The sequence below is a fragment of the Trypanosoma cruzi genome, genomic scaffold, assembly GCF_000209065.1.
Source record: "Trypanosoma cruzi strain CL Brener 1047053517089 genomic scaffold, whole genome shotgun sequence".
Taxonomy (NCBI): Eukaryota; Euglenozoa; class Kinetoplastea; order Trypanosomatida; family Trypanosomatidae; genus Trypanosoma; species Trypanosoma cruzi.
In genome coordinates, this window is record NW_001849567.1 from 321,970 (window position 1) to 341,275 (window position 19,306).

The 19,306-nt window shown below is 46.9% G+C and overlaps 6 protein-coding genes and 1 pseudogene across 6 annotated transcripts, besides 20 other annotated features; all 7 read left to right on the plus strand.

Annotated features, from left to right (window-relative positions):
• Positions 1 to 19,306: part of a sequence feature (heterozygous, non-Esmeraldo-like haplotype) that runs on past both edges of the window.
• Positions 235 to 1,302, plus strand: Tc00.1047053508909.160 (hypothetical protein, conserved; the record flags this gene model as incomplete). The annotated part of the gene is made up of 1 exon (XM_815419.1): positions 235 to 1,302. One exon carries the CDS (start codon positions 235 to 237, stop codon positions 1,300 to 1,302), a length of 1,068 nt encoding a protein of 355 aa, XP_820512.1.
• Positions 1,328 to 1,352: a microsatellite.
• Tc00.1047053508909.170 (hypothetical protein, conserved) lies at positions 1,554 to 4,379 on the plus strand (the record flags this gene model as incomplete). The annotated part of the gene is made up of 1 exon (XM_815420.1): positions 1,554 to 4,379. The coding sequence occupies one exon, from the start codon at positions 1,554 to 1,556 to the stop codon at positions 4,377 to 4,379; it is 2,826 nt and encodes a 941-aa protein (XP_820513.1).
• Positions 4,389 to 4,464: a sequence feature (GA-rich).
• Positions 4,541 to 4,701: a microsatellite.
• Positions 5,802 to 5,872: a sequence feature (T-rich).
• Positions 5,960 to 5,994: a sequence feature (AT_rich).
• Tc00.1047053508909.190 (hypothetical protein, conserved) lies at positions 6,030 to 7,163 on the plus strand (the record flags this gene model as incomplete). Its single annotated transcript, XM_815421.1, has 1 exon — positions 6,030 to 7,163. The coding sequence occupies one exon, from the start codon at positions 6,030 to 6,032 to the stop codon at positions 7,161 to 7,163; it is 1,134 nt and encodes a 377-aa protein (XP_820514.1).
• Positions 7,793 to 11,440, plus strand: Tc00.1047053508909.200 (uncharacterized protein; the record flags this gene model as incomplete). Its single annotated transcript, XM_815422.1, has 1 exon — positions 7,793 to 11,440. One exon carries the CDS (start codon positions 7,793 to 7,795, stop codon positions 11,438 to 11,440), a length of 3,648 nt encoding a protein of 1,215 aa, XP_820515.1.
• Positions 11,615 to 11,744: a sequence feature (T-rich).
• Positions 11,969 to 12,015: a microsatellite.
• Positions 12,095 to 12,115: a microsatellite.
• Positions 12,246 to 12,295: a sequence feature (T-rich).
• Positions 12,538 to 12,569: a sequence feature (AT_rich).
• Positions 12,766 to 12,879: a sequence feature (A-rich).
• Positions 12,885 to 14,504, plus strand: Tc00.1047053508909.210 (hypothetical protein, conserved; the record flags this gene model as incomplete). Its single annotated transcript, XM_815423.1, has 1 exon — positions 12,885 to 14,504. The coding sequence occupies one exon, from the start codon at positions 12,885 to 12,887 to the stop codon at positions 14,502 to 14,504; it is 1,620 nt and encodes a 539-aa protein (XP_820516.1).
• Positions 15,106 to 15,168: a sequence feature (A-rich).
• Positions 15,289 to 15,326: a sequence feature (A-rich).
• Positions 15,917 to 15,947: a sequence feature (AT_rich).
• Positions 16,363 to 16,447: a sequence feature (CT-rich).
• Positions 16,587 to 16,626: a microsatellite.
• Positions 16,641 to 16,696: a sequence feature (T-rich).
• Positions 16,967 to 17,260, plus strand: Tc00.1047053508909.214 (hypothetical protein, conserved; the record flags this gene model as incomplete). Its single annotated transcript, XM_815432.1, has 1 exon — positions 16,967 to 17,260. The coding sequence occupies one exon, from the start codon at positions 16,967 to 16,969 to the stop codon at positions 17,258 to 17,260; it is 294 nt and encodes a 97-aa protein (XP_820525.1).
• Positions 17,283 to 17,333: a sequence feature (GA-rich).
• Positions 17,897 to 17,917: a sequence feature (AT_rich).
• On the plus strand, positions 18,083 to 19,126 carry Tc00.1047053508909.230 (annotated as a pseudogene).

The window sequence follows — 19,306 nt, forward strand, 5'->3', positions numbered from 1 at the left end:
AAGGTATAAAACTCCATATGTGGTGATGATACAGTGATCATATACCTATTTTGTGTTTTTATGTGTTTTTATCGTTTTTGATGTTCTTTAAATTAGCTTTGTGATTGGGAATGAATTATCATTTGTTTATCATTGACGCTGTATTTTTTTGCTTTTTGATAAAGAGGTCTTTCTACCTTTCCCCCCATTTTTTTTTTTCCAGTATACGGATCAAAAAGCTCAAGAGAAACAGTGATGTTTATTACCAAAACCAGCGAGCCAAATGTTTCAGGATTTCCTGTTGTTGATTCACTTCAAGAATTTTCTAAAGTATTGACGGATTACGGAACGGCATTTAGTGATTTTTCGTGTTTTACAAGGGAGCTTATTGATCCCATCGTGTTACCAAAGGGCAAAACGGTCCTGGATGTATTTAAGGTTTGCTTTGACGATAATGCTTCCCTGTTGGAGGAATATCATAGGGATAGAAAGGACAGCAACCAAAAATGGGAACCATGGCGACCTGCGCAGACCGGCAGTCCTCAATTTTCTGGTCAAAGAGTATTCACTTGCACAACGACAATTAAAGCTTTGGTGTCCAAGTCGTGCCCATTCACAGAATACCAGCGGTACGCATTTATGAATGTTGGGGGTCATGAACCAACACTGGTTGTGCAGCTGTCAGGGCAAGCCGAGGGTCTTATGTATGCTGACGTTTTTCGTGCGGAGGCGTTACTGGTTTTTACTCAATCTGATTCGGGTGTTGCAATGCGTGTTTTTGGTTATATTCAGTTTCTTCGAGATGTGTGGGTAAAAGGCAAAATCCTGCGTACGTCACTTGATAACGAGATGCCAATCTGCTATAGAAAACTGGGGTCGATGCTAATAGAACGTCTTCAACAAGAAGGTGGGATATCAGGTGCAGAGGGACCCGAGAAAAGTTCGCCACTGTTACCTTCATCACCTTCAGCAAATGCTGCGGAAGTTCTAAAGGGCTCATCTCATGTATCTGGTTTGGTATGGAGGACTGTAGTATACATAGAGTTTGTATTGGAGATACTGAGTGCACTATTATGTCTAAATTCACTTTTTAAGACTTACTTCTTTACCGCTTCAAAAGATATAGCTGGCGCTCAGATTCCTGTACTTGCAACGGGCGAGATTTCTGTTAATTTAACGGATGCTGAGCAAACATTGAATACGGAAATATTGAGTTTATTAGTTGTCGATTTACTTCGTCCCGTTTTGCTTGCATCATTACTTTGTTTGCTGTTTGTTATACAACTTTTTTTACGAAAAACTGTTTTTCGTATGAAGCGGTGAAAATTAAAAGCCCATATTAATTCAAAACAACAAGAACAACAACAACAACAGATACTATGTTTTACCCATGAAACATATGTGCTTGTTATTTATACCGTTGCGTTGGATTCCGAGGCGTCGTTTTTTTGCTTTTTCTTTTTTTTTTTTGTTGTCGTGGATATCTATTTTGAATAAGATGAGTAATGGGAGGTTAGCCAGTGAGGTGTCTTCTTCGTAACTAGAAAAATAGACTACTTTGCTAGGGGGAGGCCATGGTTTCAAATAGAAGTCTTAGTGCTCCTCCCGGTGGTGGTAGCCTTGCCAATGATAGTAATCACTTTGGTTATCGCTGGGGAGAGCTGAGTGTCGGAGGATTTTCTCCGTCACCTCCGCCATCTAACCCCTGGCCCAATAGACCGCAGACGTTTTCCAGGTATGAGAGTTCCGCCGACTGGAGAAAGAGCCCCTCATATGGTGGAAATCGCCACGGAGCCTACTTTCGCCGCAATCGCGGTGGCGCCTATGGACGTGTAAGTCATGAGTTTAATCGAGGTTATTCCAGTCGTAGTGCCAGTGCTTTAGAAGAGCAAGATCTCCCCTTTCCGCCACAGGGAAGGAATGGGAGATTCAACGCTCATCGTAGTTCCTCCACGCCAGTTTGGTCTCAGGGGCCCTCGTACCCAACATACCAGACTCCAAGCCCTCGCTACAATGGGCGCCGCTCTGGAAGCAGCAGCTCGGTTTCCAATTCCGCCAAAGGCAAAGCTGAAATACCGCTTCTTCTTGCATCGGCGTTCTCAGAAAAACAGACCACACGAGTTCGTGCTTCATTAGAAAGCAGTAGTACATTTTCGCAGGCCGGAATTAGGCTAAAACTACTTGAATACTTGGGGTATTGGATGAGTGATGTCTTAACTGGTGCGGCGGTTGAAAAACTGATTATGGAGACATATCGCGAAGCTGACCTCAAGGATACTCATACCTCAGTAGGGGAGAGAAAAAAGTATTCTTTCAGTGAAGTTTCTAATGTGATGAATACTGGGAAGATTGCAGGAGATCGCCATGTACAGGAAGGCGAAAAAGTGAACGGTTCCAACCGGGCAACATCACATTTATTGTCACCATCATCCTCATTCTCCTCATTGTCGCTGAGTTCCGTGTCATTCCATCGATCCGAGTCTAAGAACACGTCTGAAGGGGCGGCGGTAAGACGAGAGCAAGAAACACAGGGCAAATGGGAGAGAGGGACGGGAACGCACTTTAGGAGAGACAGTGGGACGGATGCAAGTTCAAACACTCCTGAAGGTCTAGTTTTTTCTTTGGTCCGTTCTTGCGGTGTGGAATCGATGGCAACGAAACAAGTTTTTTTAACTGACGAGCCGAAAATCTTGCCTCAACAGACAGCAGTCTTGCAAACTTCTTCTTTAATTCAGGCAACGTATAGTCATGTTCCACGCTTTTATTTTCCAAAGGGAGCGCAAAAAACAACGGAAGAGACACTTGTTGGGCCAATGAAGAAGAAGCATGAGAATCCACATCTAAGGGTACTGGAGGGGATGGTGATTCCAACTGCTGTCCACACAAATTCTGAGGAGCGAGCCGCCGTCATGAGCGATGATGTGTTCAAAAGGCATGAGGTCAAAAAAGTCCCAATAGCTCCACTGAAGGCGGTGGAAGATAAGTGCGTTCATATGATTATTCAAAAGGAATTTGGTCGTCTTCCAGTGCCACCCAAAATTATTCACGGCACACGCCCTCAGAGTTCAGCTGCAAAAGGATTTATAGGGCTCAATAATGGCATGCAGACAAGACAAGGATTGAACTACAGGATACAAGTAACTCAGGCGATGAAGCGCATTTGTACGCAGTGCTTTGGTCTTCCAAAGTATTTTGCCTTTCTCATAGTAAGGATTCTTCAGGCAAACGTGGATTTCGGGAATTCAGGGGTGGTAAAGTCTGGAAGAAGTAGTTCCACCATGGCATTATCTTCTCCAGCCACGGGGTCACCCTCCGCTTCTCAGACAGAAGTCATGGTAAGGCAGCTACTGGATTTCTTTGAAACGTATTTGCGTGGTCGTTGCATTGTTCGACGTGTGTTTGAAGTATTACTTCTTAGTTCTCGTGTTGCCACAAGTGGATCAGAGACATCTACGAGGATTGGTAATGATTGGAGGTTGGTGTATGATGGAGAAAAACAACAACAGAGGTCATATTTACTACCAGATGACTTTCGTGCTTATATTGAGGTTCTATTGGAACATCATCCGGGTCTCCTTTTTTTGAAACAGACTCCCGATTTTCAATCCAAATATTTAGAGACGGTCACCCATCGCATTTTTTATGACCTTGATCGCTTTAATCGTGGTCGTATTACTTATGCTGAAATGGAACGTTCTTCATTTTTAGACTCCATTCGACAAGTGGATGCAACAAATGATATCAATTCCGTTTTGCTTTACTTTTCTTACGAACACTTCTACGTACTGTACTGTCGGTTTTGGGAGCTTGATAAAGACCGGGACATGTTGCTCTCCCGCCGGGAATTTATGAATTATGCTCCAGAGGGTGTGATGAACCCCATCATCGCCGATCGCGTTTTTACTGGTGCAGGTCGTCGAAAAGCATGCACGCAAAAGGATCGAATTAATTACGAAGACTTTGTTTGGTTTTGCCTCTCTGAGGAGGATAAGTCAACACCCACAGCGATACGGTACTGGTTTCGTATTCTTGATCTTGACGGAGATGGATTACTTTCTGCGTATGAGCTGCGGAGTTTTTACGATGAGATGAAAAAAACGGTGACATCCTACGCCCCGGATGGGGCTGTGCCATTCGAGGATATTCTCTGTCAGATATTTGATATGTTTGGCCTAGAAACGTCATGCAGTCTTAGACTTGAAGAATTTTTGGCGAAACCTGAGGCGGCGGCTGTGACTTTTAACATGGTTACAAATGTGGTACGCTTTTTACAGTTTGAACAGAAGGATCCTTTTGTCACGCACCAGAATCGTCTGGAGGGTGGATTGGAACAGTCCGCTTGGGATCGTTTTGCACGTGCCGAATACGGCCGTTTGTCTAATGCGATGAGAAAAGAATGACACCACAGTGAAGGAAGTAAAGCAAAAACGTTGGAACAAAGGAAGAACGAAAAAAAGAAAAAGGAAAGGGAAAGAAAAAGGAAAATAAACTTATATATACATGTATCTTTTCCAATGGACGAGTACATGTTTATTTGTCAGTGACAATTCACATTTTTTGCTTATTATTATTATTATTATTATTATTATTATTATTATTATTATTATTATTATTATTATTATTATTATTATTATTATTATTATTATTATTATTATTATTATTATTATTATTATTATTATTATTATTATTATTATTATTATTATTATTATTATTATTATTATTTTGTTTCAAAGGATTCCCATTGGTGATATTCTGTGGAGTGCGACTGGGCGAGAAACCGAAGATGTGTGGGCATAGTGTTTCTGCCTGTGTCTGTGTGGAGATCGTTATTGTAGCACAAATATGCATATACATGTACATACGGGGTAAATAGAGAGAAGAGCGAACACAAACACACAAAGACACACACAGAAACAAGAAGTCAACGAGAAAAACGATAAAAGACAAGAAAAGAAAAAAAGGGGGAAAAGTTACTGTTTTGGTTTTGCTTTTGTTGTTGTTGTTGTTTTATGCCTGTAAATTTGCTTTTGCGGAGTGCTATATACATATATATATTATACATATGGGTGTAAATGCAAATTCCTTCTATAATCTACTCTCCAGTCTCCTATTGAATGACTTTTTTTTTTTTTTTTATACTCCCTGATTTTCCTTTTTTTCATTTGGCCGCTGAATGCAGACGAGTTCTTGCACTTTTCCGTTCCGTCAATCCTTCCGCTTTGTTCTTTGTTTCTTTTTTCACTTTTTTGGGCGGTGTCTCAGTTGCGTGCGTGTATTTTTATTGTGGAACCTTACTCCGCCCTTTTCCTTTTTTTTTCCTTTTTTCCTCTTCTCCCTTTTTATTCATACTTGGCCTACTTTTGTTGCACTTTGAGTTGCGGAAGCGGGCGTCGTGCGAGAACGACGAAAAAACAACAAAAACAATAAGACGATAAAAAAAAAAAATTAGCCTTTGCTGAAGATGTCTTACGCCTTTCTTATGGTTTTTGTTCAAATTTTTCTTTTTTTTTTGGAATGATTATATATATACAAATGCAGTCCAACTGTATATGTATGTATGTGTTTATGCATGCATCGTACTCTGGTTTTAGAATACGCATGTGTGTGTGTCTATGTGGTGCCGCAAAAATCTACTCACTGGCGGCGTCTCAAGGCGTAGCCGTGGGTTGTGCATCGGCGGCGGTGACGGGGAGTAAAAAGGAACGATTGATGAGAAATGAGTAGGATGGAATTTGTGTGTGAACAAACCTTTTTTTCTTGTGTTTTTGCCGGATTTATTATTATTATTATGCATGCAACAGTTCATATTTGTAATGTGGCCATTTTCTTTTTGTTTTTCCTTTCTTTTTCTTCTGCGGTGTGTTTTTCAAACTTTTTTTTTCTTTTCCTTTCTGTGAGAGGGGGTGGGGTGCACCCACCAAAGGAGTACAGTCAAAGAGAGAGGGAAACCGAGAGAGCAGGGACCATATTAATTTTTGCGTAATTTTATTTTTTATTTCTTTTAAAACTTAAAAAGGATTTCTCTGAAAGAAGGTACGGCTGAGTAACGAATGCGGACCGTGCGACTAACGCTTAGTACGGCAACGGCTTCTGCACCACCATTGGTGAAGGAAGCCGGAAAAGTGGCTGCAGCTACGACACCAGATAAGCCGCGACGCGAGTTTACATCGTTACGTATTCAACCATGGCAGAGAAATTGTTTGGGGGCGTCGCGCGAACAAATGCTTCCGTCCTCACTGTTGTATCACGGAACCCACCTGGGTCCGCGTCCCCTCATCATCCTTGATCATACCACGAAAAATACTGCGGAGGCGGCTTTGGCAGCGAAAAAATATGAGGCTGTACTTTCTCAGCTTTCGTGGGAGTACGGTGCTGTGTATATTCCACTTCATGTGGATTTCCCGTATACGACCAGTGGTTTAATAGAACAGACATGTCAGCAGGTATGTGCTGTAATGGATGCGCTTGATGTGCACTGGACACATTTTCTGACGTATTCCTACGGATGCCTCGTCGCTGCTTACATGGCGGCATCAGAAGGGTTTCCGCATCGTATTGGAACGTTTATCTCTCTTGATACGCCGTTAGTCACTCGTGAGTTGTTACAGAACATGGAGCAACGTGAGGAAATTGCCAAAGCGGAGAGAGACGTTAATGTACCGGAGGCAAACTTATCTTTTGCGAAACACAACTTAATTTCGTCACTGGAGGAGCCGTTGCCTTGTCCTGCTGAGGCAGATAAGAGCCTGTACTATGATTACCTTTTTAACCCCGCGGAAATCTTCCAATCCGACGGACTTGTTCGCTGCGAGGAGCGTTATGTGCCGGTAAAGCATCTTGCTGACGTGCGTCACCCAATGCAATTGGTGGTTCCTTCTGCTAACGCGCTGGCGGACGTGACGGTGCACAAGGAGTTTTTTGGCCTGCGTCGTCCTGTCGTTTTGAAAGGATGCCAGCGTCACGAGGAAATATTCCGAGATGAGAGTGCGAAGGAAATTGCAAAGGTCCTCGAGACATGGTTGCAGCGTTTTGAACCAGATGCTTACATAGCGAAACGGTACGAACAGGCCGCAGCGGAGATGTCGCAGCTGATGATGAGCTCCGCCCCGGCCACCACACAAGCGGATGGCGCGGAAGGAGGGGATCAACGGAAGAAAAAGAAGGAAAAGAAGAAAAAGGCGTAGGTGTTGTACTCACACATGCATAGTGGGTGGGTAAGTGCAATGTTTATCTGAGGGTGTTTTTGAGGGGCAAGGGACGATGTGTCATTTTTCTGAAAGGGGGGACACGAAGCACCACCTCTGAGCTGTAGGGAAGTTGTAGAAGGAATGCAGGGAATAGATAGATGACGGCATAACCAGATTTTGTCTCTTCCACCCTCTTGTCCTCTCTCTCTCTCTGTGTGTGTGCGCCTTTTATTTCAGGGATGGATGAACGAATATCTGAAAGTTAGCATCATCGACGCTTGTAAATTTTATTGTTGTTGTTTTTTGCTCTTTTCTGTGGCCTACTTATTTGTGTTTCATCTTTACCAAGGATGTTCATTGATGCCGCTGCCTTTTTTTCTTTGTTTATCATTGTTTCCTTTTGCCTTTCAACAAGCCATCCATAAAAGAGTACATAGGAAGCACCATCGTCATCTACAAATATTCCACATATATATATATATATATACATTTGCATTGCTTTTACTAATACAATTGTTTATTTGTTTGTGTGTGTGTGTGTGGGCTTGAGAAAGGAAATATCGATCTTATTCATTGTAACGGAAGTGAAGAGGTTTCTTTGTGTGTGTGTATGATTGAGGAATAAGATGGAGGTTCCTATCTTCTCTCCCCACGGTTATACCGGCTATGCGAAAAAGGTCTTTGGTGAAGATTGCTATGTGTACGGCCCAACGACAGAGCATTGCGAAATTTTATTATCGAATGTTGATGAAGATGTCTCGCTCCACATCGATGGAGGCACGCCCACCACGGCATACGCCAATGATGTCGCTCTCTTGGATAGCTGGATGATGACGCCTGTGTTAATCTCATCGTCAGGATTTGTAACTATCCGACGTGTTCAGGCTACCGGAGGCAAGGGCGCAGTGTCCTCCAGAGGCTCTGGTGTGTTGCCACCCGTTAGCACTCGAGGAGGCAGTGGGAATTACGGGGAGCTATCGTTTCACACCACTGCCTCTTCACCGGTTGTGGCTCCTTCTTTGCCTCTCGGTGTCCTCGCCCCCATGACGCCGGTTATCACCTGCAGGGTGAGCACCAAGTGCTGGCCCAGGGTGTTTCCTCACGGAGATAATAGCACCGATACGCAGCTCGTGCAGTATTTTAAGGAAGCCGTGGTGGTTTCTGTGAGAACGATGCGTCTACTTGGCGTGGAGGAGGGTTCCATGGTTCAAGTTGATTTTCACAGTGAAGCATCAGTGCTGGCGGCGTCAAAGGTTGTCTTTTCAGTGACCTCGGACTTTGTTGGCGAGGAGTTTTCTTTTGACAGTTGCCTGCGCCACTTTATTGCCCCCTTTTTTCTTCAACGATGCCGTGCCATCAGTGTCGGGGAAGAATTTGAATTCAAGAACCATGATTACGGCCAGCTGCACGTCACGGTGGTGGCTATTGAAGACGGACTGTTGAAGTGTGGGCTAGTGGTAGATTCCACGTGCATTCGTCTGGTTGCTCAGCCCGAGGCACCGCCGAAGCTTCAAGGCCATGGCAGCGGTCGCGTGTCAGAGAGCAGCACTCCACGAATGCGTGTTCCCTCTGCTCGCAAGAGTTCGGGCTCTGTGAGGGGGTCTTCCTTGCCGCGGAACAGCCATTCCCGTATGTCAGAGGCATCGCCCCGTCCAAAGCTTCCGCCTGGCGCGCGGTCCTCCACATCCGGGAAGCCTCCCCCCATCGTGGGAGGGCCACCACGCGTACACGAACCCTCGCCTCGGCGAGCCTCTCGAGATGTCGAGCCGCATGGGGGCATCGCATCATTTTCGGCGTATTCACCCCAAACATTTGACGCCAGCCCGACATTGATCATAAATCAGATGCATTCGCCCACATCATTCACCGCTTTAAAGGTTGCAAGGGCTGACAGGGCGCCAGACGATGATGCGACAGCGGCCATCACTATCGGTACCACTGTTACTGCGGCTTCTGCTCCCGCTGATGTTTCAAAAGTTGCCGTTGTTAACCCCGCTGCTCGCACTTCTCCCTCCTCCACAGTACAGGATAGCGATGGAGTAAAGATACCACCAGTGCCAAGTCCACAACATCGCGACACGTTACCCACGACCGAACACGCACCCGACGCAATCAACCCAAGCAACTTTGCTACGGAAAGCCCAACTGAACATTCCGTGTCTTTTTTGAAGAAGCCTCAGGAAACGGAGAGCGCCTTACTTCTCCAGAGCAGTGTGGACTTCCTTGAGGTTGATCCCCAAGAGGACCTGGAAGCGAGGAGGTTTGAAACGCATTCTTCACGGAAGTCCGAGACGAATTCTGTGGACAATATGGCATCGGCTGCATCATCGCCGACAGGAGGCAGTTGGTCTCAACGAGAGGTGCATTCAGCGATATCAACAACAGAGCGGCGCATTGTGGCCTGCTCTGGAAACTTAAGCGTTGCCACACAGCATGACGCAGGGAGCGTTGAATTCCGCTCAGTTGAAGTCCAAACGGACCGTGAATCTCCAGTAAAGGAAATTGTATGCGATATCTCGCTGGGGAATACTCAAGGAGCACTTCAAGAGCCGACCGAAGCAGCTCCACGGCAAGACGAAGACGAAGAGGAAGGGGGAGCAAAGAACGTCCTGGGTTTGAGCAGCATTCATCTTCCCCATACGGTTTCCAATCTAACTGTGTCGTCGACGAGGCCGGCGCTTGAGAAGTATGGCATGGGCACACGTTGTGAGAAACGTAACGAAGAGATTCATTCATTGGAGGCTGAAGAAGAAGGCGTATCAGGCAAAGACAGCGCCGCAGAGCCCATCGCAGATGATTTTAATGAGGCTTTGAATGGGAAATCGCAAGAGTCTGCTTGGAGTGTGCCGAACCAGGAAGAGGAAGGAAAGGGGCCAAAAAATGACTTTAGTTCAAATGATGCTTTCAAAATTCTAACACATCACAGTGGCTCTACGAAAGCCACTGAGATGCAGCTGGAGCAGCCCCTTACTGTGACGAAGGATGTTGCATTCAGGGCTGGCCGTTTTGTGGAGAAATGGCTGGATGTGAAGGCAAAATGGCAGGGACTTTCCATCAGCCATTTACTGAAACGTGAGTCGAGTGCCGTCATCCAAGAGTTCCAACATTTTCTTGCTCTCTACAAGGAGCTCAAGCAAAGGCACGCGGATTATCTTGCATACCTTGACTCCCCGTATGGACACACAGTGCGGGGGGATCTGGTTCTCCGAATATCGTTGCTTGCGGCATCGAACATGGAGGGCGATGGCGGCGGTGAGATAAAACCCCCGTGGAGACCTGCGGAATTGCGTGGTGAGAGTGCTGAAACGCCCAGTGAAAAGGCTAACGACGATTTCAAAAACAACAATACTTGTGACGCGAACAGCAAGTCATGTGCGGCGGCTCTGGCGACGGAGCTTTTGAAGTTAAGTGTGCGTGAAGTAAGTGCCAAATTGGGGTGTGGCGTTTTGCACATATTCCGTGTGGGAGGTACTTGCCCTGCGCTGTACTGCACTCTCATGAAGCCATACGCTGACGGTCCGGGCGAGATTACACTCATGGGAGAGTCATTTCCAGTGGAGGTGCTACAAACGACCATCTTGGAGGATCTGTGTGAGGCACGTGAGGAGAGTCGCCGTGACTGGGTTCAGCTCTCCACGCTATGGAAGGAAGCCATTTCTGGTGTCCTGCAACACGGTGTCTTTACGAAACACATGCAAAAAGTGCGGCAATTGTTTTTTGAGCTCGCTTTCTTACTACACTGCCCTGGAGAGATACGGCTCAGTGTCAGGTATCAGCGACACATGGACCCTTTTCCGCCCAACAGCGCTGAATGCGTGGCCCAGACAGAGAAGACGGAGGGCGATTTTAACCTCACAGGAACATCCAACCGGAGTCCGTCCACAACGAGTTCCACGGAAAGAAAGGCCGCTCTTTCAAACTTGTGTAAAGAATTTCTTCCACACCTGCAAGAACTACAGGACACCTACTATCTGTATTTTGAGCTTCTTGAGCCTTTTCTTCTGCATTCAATGCAACATCTGGACACGGTTTCGACTCTCACAGACGCGATGAAATGTGAAGAGTTGGTTGATTTCCTGAAAGTAAGTCATGAGGCACAGATGTTGGAGCAGCGAGCAGAAGAGACTGGGACACCCTTGCCATTGGCCGTTGTGGAAGAGGAGCGAGCGGCTTTTCTTAAATTGGTGGAAGCACGAAAGGCAGGTGAAATTATGCCGCTCCCCCAAGAGTGGTGGGAGGCTGACAACTTGAGCAGCAAAAACAAATTTCCTTAACGTTTTTTTTGGCAGCGAGATTGTACTTGCATGACAACCGGAAACAGAAACAACACGAGAAGGCATTTTATGAATATCCATACAACAATAACAAAAAAGAGCGTCTTTCTCTTTCGTCTTCCTTTTTTTTTTTTTTTTGATTTGCTGTCTTGTCGAGCAGTTATCATTATCGTTTCTTTGTTGTTTGATATTCTTTATCGCTTTTTTTTTTTTTAATTTGCTTCAGATCTCATCAATACTGCTGTTTTTTTTTTTTTGCCTGTATTTGTGTGTGTTTATTTGTGAAATTTTTTTTTTTGTTTTTCATACCTTTGATGCAATGGGCATGCATGTGCTTCTGCCTGCATTATTGTGCTATTTCTTGGGCGAGAGGTATGCGGCAGCCCAATGATGATAAGGGTGTAGAGGACCGTGACAATTGAGAGGGGAGGGATGCTGATGATTGACGGAAAAGAGGAGGGGGAACCGAAGAAGACAAAAAACAACAACAATAAAAAGAGAGTGGGAGGATCCTTTCTCTCCTTTTTTTATGCGTGCATGTATGTATGTATTTAATGCGTGTGCGTGTGTGTGTGACGTCTCCCTTCAACGTGGGTGACGACGACTGCCACACTTGACGTGACGAGTATTGTGAGGGACATGATTCTTCTCAAGACACACACACACACACACACAAAATGTATATATACATGTATACATTTATCTTTTTGTTTGTTTGTTTTTGTGCCATGCGGTTCTTCTTCTCCTCCCTTTTTTTTTTTTTTCTCTCTTATCGGTTTGGTTCATAGTAGTAACATGACGGGTGTCTTCCTTCCTTTTCTTTGTGTGTTTCTTTCTTTTTTTTTTTTTTATTTTGTGTGTGTGTGTGGGAGGGGTTTGCCCGTGAGAGCTGCATGTTTTCAACGGGCATCGCCACCACCTCCTTTTTCCCTGTTCCCACGTCTATTAGATGACTCATCGCCTGCTCCGCATGTCTGTCTTTTTCTTTTTCTTTTTCTTTTTCTATCGGTGTTTATGTTTTCCTCGCACTTCGCACGGCGACGAAGGAACGGGAAAAGGAGCCGCAAAAGGCTTTAAAAAAAGAAAAAGGATTAAAGTATTATTTCATTATTATTATTATTTTTTTTTTGGCTTTACTCCCACTCTGCTTGTGGCTCGTGCGTCTTGCAGTGGTTGGAGACACGCGTAAAAAGGGGTGCGTGAGGAGGAAGAAGAAAAACAACAGGGACAATCGAAGCACCGGAGGGTCAGGCATAAGTAGGAGGAGGGCGGTTGGCCGCAGTTTAGGCATCTCATTCGCCTGGGAGCTAAGAGGGGGATAGGAAAAAAAGAAGAACGAAAGCAACAACAGAAACAACAAAAACACAAATCTCCAACAAAAGGAGGAGCAAAAACGTGGATTTGACGCAAAAACAAACAAATAAACGAACAGAAGAACACAGGCATGTCAGATACAGCAGACCTGGTGGAAGAAATGCCCGCCGGCCGCGACGGTGAGCTTCAACAGCCGTCCATGGAAGAACGTCAGCCGGTTCGACGAATAGTGCCTGAAATATTTTTTGAAACACAGAATTACTACCAGCCACAGCCGCAGCCGCAGCCGCAGACGATCAGCCGGCGCACCAACGGAGGGCGCATGCGTCTCGATGGCAAACCACCAGAGGCACCGCAGATCCAGACGCCGGTACAGCCTGCTGCTGCCCCGCGACTACTGCAATTGTCAAGGAGGGGCAGGGGGCCAGTATTGGAGAGAATGAAAATAAGGGCTGCCTCAGAGGCGTCTCGTGAGAATGGATCGGGCGGGAAAGCTGCAGTGCAACAAAAGCGATTTTCTCGTGGTGGCACAGCGACTCGACGTTCTCCTCATGGCGATGGGAGGTATGGTGCTTACGGAAAACTTCTTCGAGATGCGGCAAGGGAGCTTGCGATGCGGTCTCCTAGCGGAGTTCGGTCGGCAGATGGAGGGTCACCGGCTAGTTCTGCGCGAAAGAAGGAACGCGGTCGCTCCAAAACGGCTTCTTGTGGTCGTGTTTCTCCTGAGGCTACACCCACGATTCATTCCTTTTCTGTTTCCGCGAGAGGCAGTACATCGCGTGAACGAAGACAGCAGAATGTATCTGCGACCAAAGACAGCCCTGGGGACATTGGGGAAGCAGTGGCAACTGCTAGCCGCAATGGCGGGAGGCAAAGCAGCTCCTCCGTCTCTGCTTTGCGGCGTGTGGTGCACCAGCCGGGCCCCATTAGACCAGAGAATGGATGTGTCTTACCTTTACCCTGCCAGATGGCGAGAAGAAAAGTGGGTCATGGTCGTCTGATAGTCTTTGATGATTTGCTTTGGAAGCGCGAGAAAGAGCACCGATGGCCTCTTCCCAACGGGGAAACAAAAGTGATTGCTCCATCTCGTGTCCCTCAGCTGACTACCGAGGCACCGGCGCTACCTGCAGTGCTGGAGGTTGCGCTTGCCGATCATTACCTTGCGGTGCTTATGACATGCCCACAGTCAGAGGTGGAACGTGTCGTCGCGAAGCTCTCGCCAAATGGCTTCTCTGAGGTGGTGCAGTACCTGCGGCAAACGTACAGCGCTTACTTTTGCCCCAACACGCGAAATTACACATCCGTTCAACCACAGCCAACTCAGAGTGCTCAGCGAGCAGAGTGGTTGATAAAACACCGTCGTCACGTGCAGGGCAGAACGCGCTCTATTGCGTCTGGCAATGCGAAGAAGAGCAATGCAAACGGAACTTATAATCCGATTTCAAAGGAGGTGCGCCAGTTCTTAAAGCTATTCACGCGGGAGGTATGCATGACGTTCATGGATGAGGGGTTCGCAGCGTGTACGATGCGTCGCGAACGTGCGAGGGCAGAGCAGCCACAAGAGGTCCAGGCTCGTGGAGTGCCACTACCGGCAGATGTGTTGGATTCTTTATACAGCCAGGTTGTTACTCAGCTGCTCTTCCAGATTCTCGGGTGGACTGAAAAAGAGGCGTCGCGAGTGTTACAAACGGTGGTGCGGCAAATAAAGCGATGCTTCCCCCCTTCTCCCAACCTAAGCCCGCAGATGTGAATAGGGAGTTGAATATTCCCCTTTTCCGCTTCTCCGCCCAGAATCATGGATGCGGCAACACGTAACACCATATTTAAAATACACTCAATGAAAAAGTAGGAGCGCTAATGTTATAGAGAGAGAGAGAGAGAGACAGCAGTGCGCTTGGGGATTGTATGTGGGCCCGTGTGTGGTTAGTGAGGGGGTTATGGGAGGATTTTTGGCTGGCGGCAAAGAGGGACCGGCTCATTGCGTAAAAGTAACAACCGAAAGACAGGGAGTCTGAGGCAAAGCAAGAGGGGGAGGAAATAAATAAGGAAAGAAAGAGAACGGTCCCTAGTGAGGAGGACGGAAAGGAGGCGTATGGTGAGCCAACATGGAAAACACCGCCGCGTTGTGTGCGTTGACATGATTAAGTACACCGACGTCTGAGTATTTTGAGTTGTATGGATCTTCCCGCTGTGGACGACAAGACGACGTGGCAAGGCATACACACACAGACACACAGACAGACAGAGAGGGGGAGAGGGAGAAAGCAAACTAAAGGGCTTCTCGAATTCCTCCCCTTCAACTCCTCCTTGTTTTTTTTTTTTTTACTTTACACGCACACACGCACGGAGTGACAACGACAACAACAAAAAAGGAAAACAACAAAAAAACAAAGAAGAAAAACGAAAAACGAAGAAATGTGATGAAAAGGAAATTCCTGAAATGTGGCGATAGAAGGAAACAGAGGAAATTACACAAAGAATTATCTTTTTTTTTTTTGTCTTCATAGTATGGATGATGAAAAAAACATGAATGGAAAACAAGAAGAAAAAAAAAAAAAAGGAAAAAAAGAAACTGGTAACTGAAAGAAGAAAGGGATGGGAGGTCAATGATACTTTGGGGGGCGGGGGTGGTACTGGAAAAGGAGGAGAGGAGAGAAGGATGAAATGAATCGTGAAGTGCAGAAGTGTGAACGCATTTGGACGACAATAAAATGTCTTTCTCCGTGCTGTGTTCGTGATGGGCGGGTAGGTGGGACTTGTTTGTCTGCTCTCATATTTTCGTGAATAAAGGCTTGTGGCAGGGAGCACATGTACTTATATATAATATGTACGTATGTATGTATAGAGGCATGCATAAGCATATGATAAAAGAGGAACTGCTCTGCGTGGTTTTTCTGTTACACGCTTCCCATGTCTTCTGCGGTTAAGTGTACACCCTTCCACACAATGGGTGGGGTGCGAGCGCGGAGACGCTGTGAAAGAACGAGAATGAAATTTGAAAAGAATGACACAAGCACATTTTATTTATGCATGCATGCACCGATGAAGTACGCGGCAAACCACATTAGAGTAAAGAAAAGCAGAGAGCGGCAGAGGTATGAGGGAAGTGGGTAGGGAGGGAGGGGCAATGACACTGACATTGAAGCTTTCTATTCTAATAGCTATTATTATTATTATTATTTTTTATTTTTTTCTTGGCTGTCGGCGTCTTCGGTCTCTCATACAAATAGGCTTTTTTTTAATGTTTTTGCTTTTTTATTTTCTCTCTCTCTCACTCTCTGTGTCTGTCTGTGAGTGTAAGTCTGTGAGTCTCTTTGGTTGTGTAATGTATTTAGTGATGAACGTAAGTGTATTTGTTTTGTGGTTGTTGGCCCCCCCCTTTTTTTTTTTTTGTTTGACTTCTGTAGGAGGGGATTTGGGGATTTGGGGGGGGGGGGCAGCGTTTTCTCTCCGCGATGTACAGGGCCGCACCTGCACACGTGCACATTGCACGCACTTTACATAAGTGGTCATCCCCTTGCTCGCCTGTCCAGTGAACCACATGTGCATAGAAAGCAGGGCAGGAGGGGGAGGCCGCGAATTGGGCCAAACTTCGCCACTGAGAGCCACCCCTTCTCCTCCTCCTCCTCCCTTCCTTTTCTTTTTTCTTTTTGCTTTTCTTCCCCTGTTATTGTGTTTTTTTTTTTTTGTCTTGACGGTCTTCACGGCAGCAAAGCAGGGGAGGGGAGCGGCGGCAGCAGCAACGCACAGACAGACCCCGAGAGGAGGAGAAAAACCGCCAAAAAAGAAAAAAAAAGGGGGAGTGGAAACAAAAAAATTCTTCCCGACATGAAAAAACAAAAACAAAAAACAAAAGAAAAACAAAAACGAAACGAAGTGCCAGCCGTTTTTTCTTTTTTTTTTTTCTACTGCTTTTATGCATTTTCCTTTTTCTTTTTTTTTGCTTCCTCACATACGCGTTTCACTTTGTTCCGTATATATCCATGCAAAATGATTGCTCTTTTTGTGCCCACTGCCCACGCGGAGGACGCCAAGCACCACTGTCAGCGATGGGCTCTCAGCATTGGCATCCTTTTCCCCTGCCGCCCCCCCATTTCACTCACACATTCTCTCCTTCTCTCGCAGTAAAACGTCTTGTAAGGGAAGAGAAATCCATCAACCAGGTAAAGGAAGGGGAAAAGAAACACACACGAAAAAGGTGGGGAGGCGATAATGACCCAGGTTCAGTTTGAGGCTGCCGTGAATTACGTGCGATCGCTTCCGAAGGATGGTCCCGTGCAGCTGTCCAACGCGGTGAAGTTGGAGTTCTACGCGCTGTTCAAGCAGGCAACGGAGGGACCTGTCACGGGCGCGCAGCCGTGGGCGGTGCAGTTTGAGGCCCGTGCGAAGTGGGATGCACGCAACGCCATTGTTGACATGTCCAAGGAGGAGGCGATGCAGAAGTACGTGACGCGGCTGGTGGAGGTGACGAAAGAGACGGGACACCCGTGGACACCGCCTCAGTAGGTGAACGAGCCGGTGGGACGGCGAAGAACAATAAAAAAAAAAAGAGGAAAAGAAAGCAAGGAAGGGAAGAAGACGTATCGCCGTGATGTGAGAGTCGTGGGCGATAAGAAAATGATTAGAGAAAAGGAAGAAACAGAAGCAACAAGCAATAAAAAAACATTACATGATTTACATTAACGCCAAAAATGACGGACATTGAGGTTCCTGCACGGACGCCAAATGAACGAACGGAAAACGCCACTCGGTGTGTTGTCTTTATTAGGGGAAAAAGGAAAAAAAAAAAAATAACGTGACGGGGAGGCACTGCGGTGGCGGAGGAGAGAGAGGGAGGAGGAAAATGTTGGACGTGCTTTATGCGTGCCTTCTTTTCCCCACTTTTTTTCCTTTTGTTCTGTTTTCTCTTTTCTCCTGCCGATAGGAGGACACGAGAGAAAAGGAGGCAGCGTGACATGTAAGTTCTACATGAAAGAGGGTGAGTGAGGGGGCTGCTGCCAGTCGGATGTGTTGTGCGCCGTGAGTTTTGCGCGGGTCTTTCACGCGTGAGGGCGGGGCAGCCACACGCATCCCCCGGTGACCCTCTGACTCGGGGAGAAGGGCGAAAGGGGCGAAAAGGGGAAAGGGCAAGTCGTTGAAAGGAAATAAATAAATAAATAAAAACGAAACGAAAACGGGAGGAAAGGGGAGACACAAACCGAAAAAACAGTGGAACAGCAACAGGGAACTCAAAGAGAGAAAAAAGTAAGGAGACCCATAAGAACTTCCCGCTCATTATTATAAGGAGAAGACAGTGAGGGTTTAACAAACACAGACACACGGCGGGAGATGTCGTTTGAGATAGACGCCGAGACGCTGCACTGCATTGTCACAGAAAATATGGAGGGCCCTTGCCTCCTTAAGAGTTTCGGCGGTTTGCCTGGGCTGGCGAAGAAGCTGAAGGCAAATCCCTTTCGTGACCTATCGGCGGAGGACGAAGAGGAATTGCAGACTCGTCGTGCGGCGTTTGTTGTCAATGAACTGCTGCCTGCGGAGGAGGTGACTTTTATGGATTTTGTGTGGGACAGTCTCGGTGGTCGAAAGATACAGCTTTTGGTTGCTTCGGCTGTGGTGTCATTTGTGATTGGGTTTACTTTGGCGGACGCAGGCACGGGGAGGGTGGACTCCGCACGCGGCTGAAGGGATGGCTGCGCCCTCCTCCTCTCCGTCACTCCTGTGATACATGTCAGTAACCTCGACAACTATCAGAAGGAGCAGAATTTTAAGAAGCTCATGCGTGTTGCACCGGCTGCGCGCGTGACAGTCGTTTGCGCCTGGGCTGTTCTGGAGAAGACAGACAAGGAGCTCCTCGTTGGGGACCTTCTTGCAGTCTCGGGTGGTGACTTTTTGACGGTCGACGGCATTATTGCGTACAGCAATGCGCTCAAGGTTGACGAGGCTTCGGCGAAAGGTGAGAACTCCGATGTCGCAAAGGACTCCCTCACAAGTCCAATTTTTTTTTCCGGATCAGACGTCGTGGAGGGAGACGCAACCGTCCTTGTGACAGGCGTGGGTGTCGACTCCTTTGCCGGCCGCATTGCAATGCAGATACGCAAGGAGAAGGAGGAAGCGCCGTCGCAGGAGAAACTTGCCCTTCTTGCAGATCAAATTGAGAATGGTGGGATGATGGATGCGGCTCTCATGTTTATTTTACCGAGTCTCCGTGGGTCGTTTCAGGCCGTTGTTTTGGGGCAGCATCCGCTGCATGACAAGCGGTTTCTCAACAACCTTACAACGGCCGTGACGATTGTCGTGGTTGCTGCGGTGCCGGGGGGACTGCCGCTCTCTGTCACCATCGCTTTGGCGTACAGCGTGAAACAAATGTTTAAATAGAGGAATTTGGTGCGTCTTCTCGTGGCGTGTGAAGCAAGGGAGGTGCCACCACCATCTGCACGGGCAAGACGGGGGCACCAGCAAAGAAAATGAGATGACGGTGACGCACGGGGAAACGGCGGAGGGCGCCGTCTTCACATTGACCGGCTTCCGAAACGCCGACGAGAGAACATTGGCGAG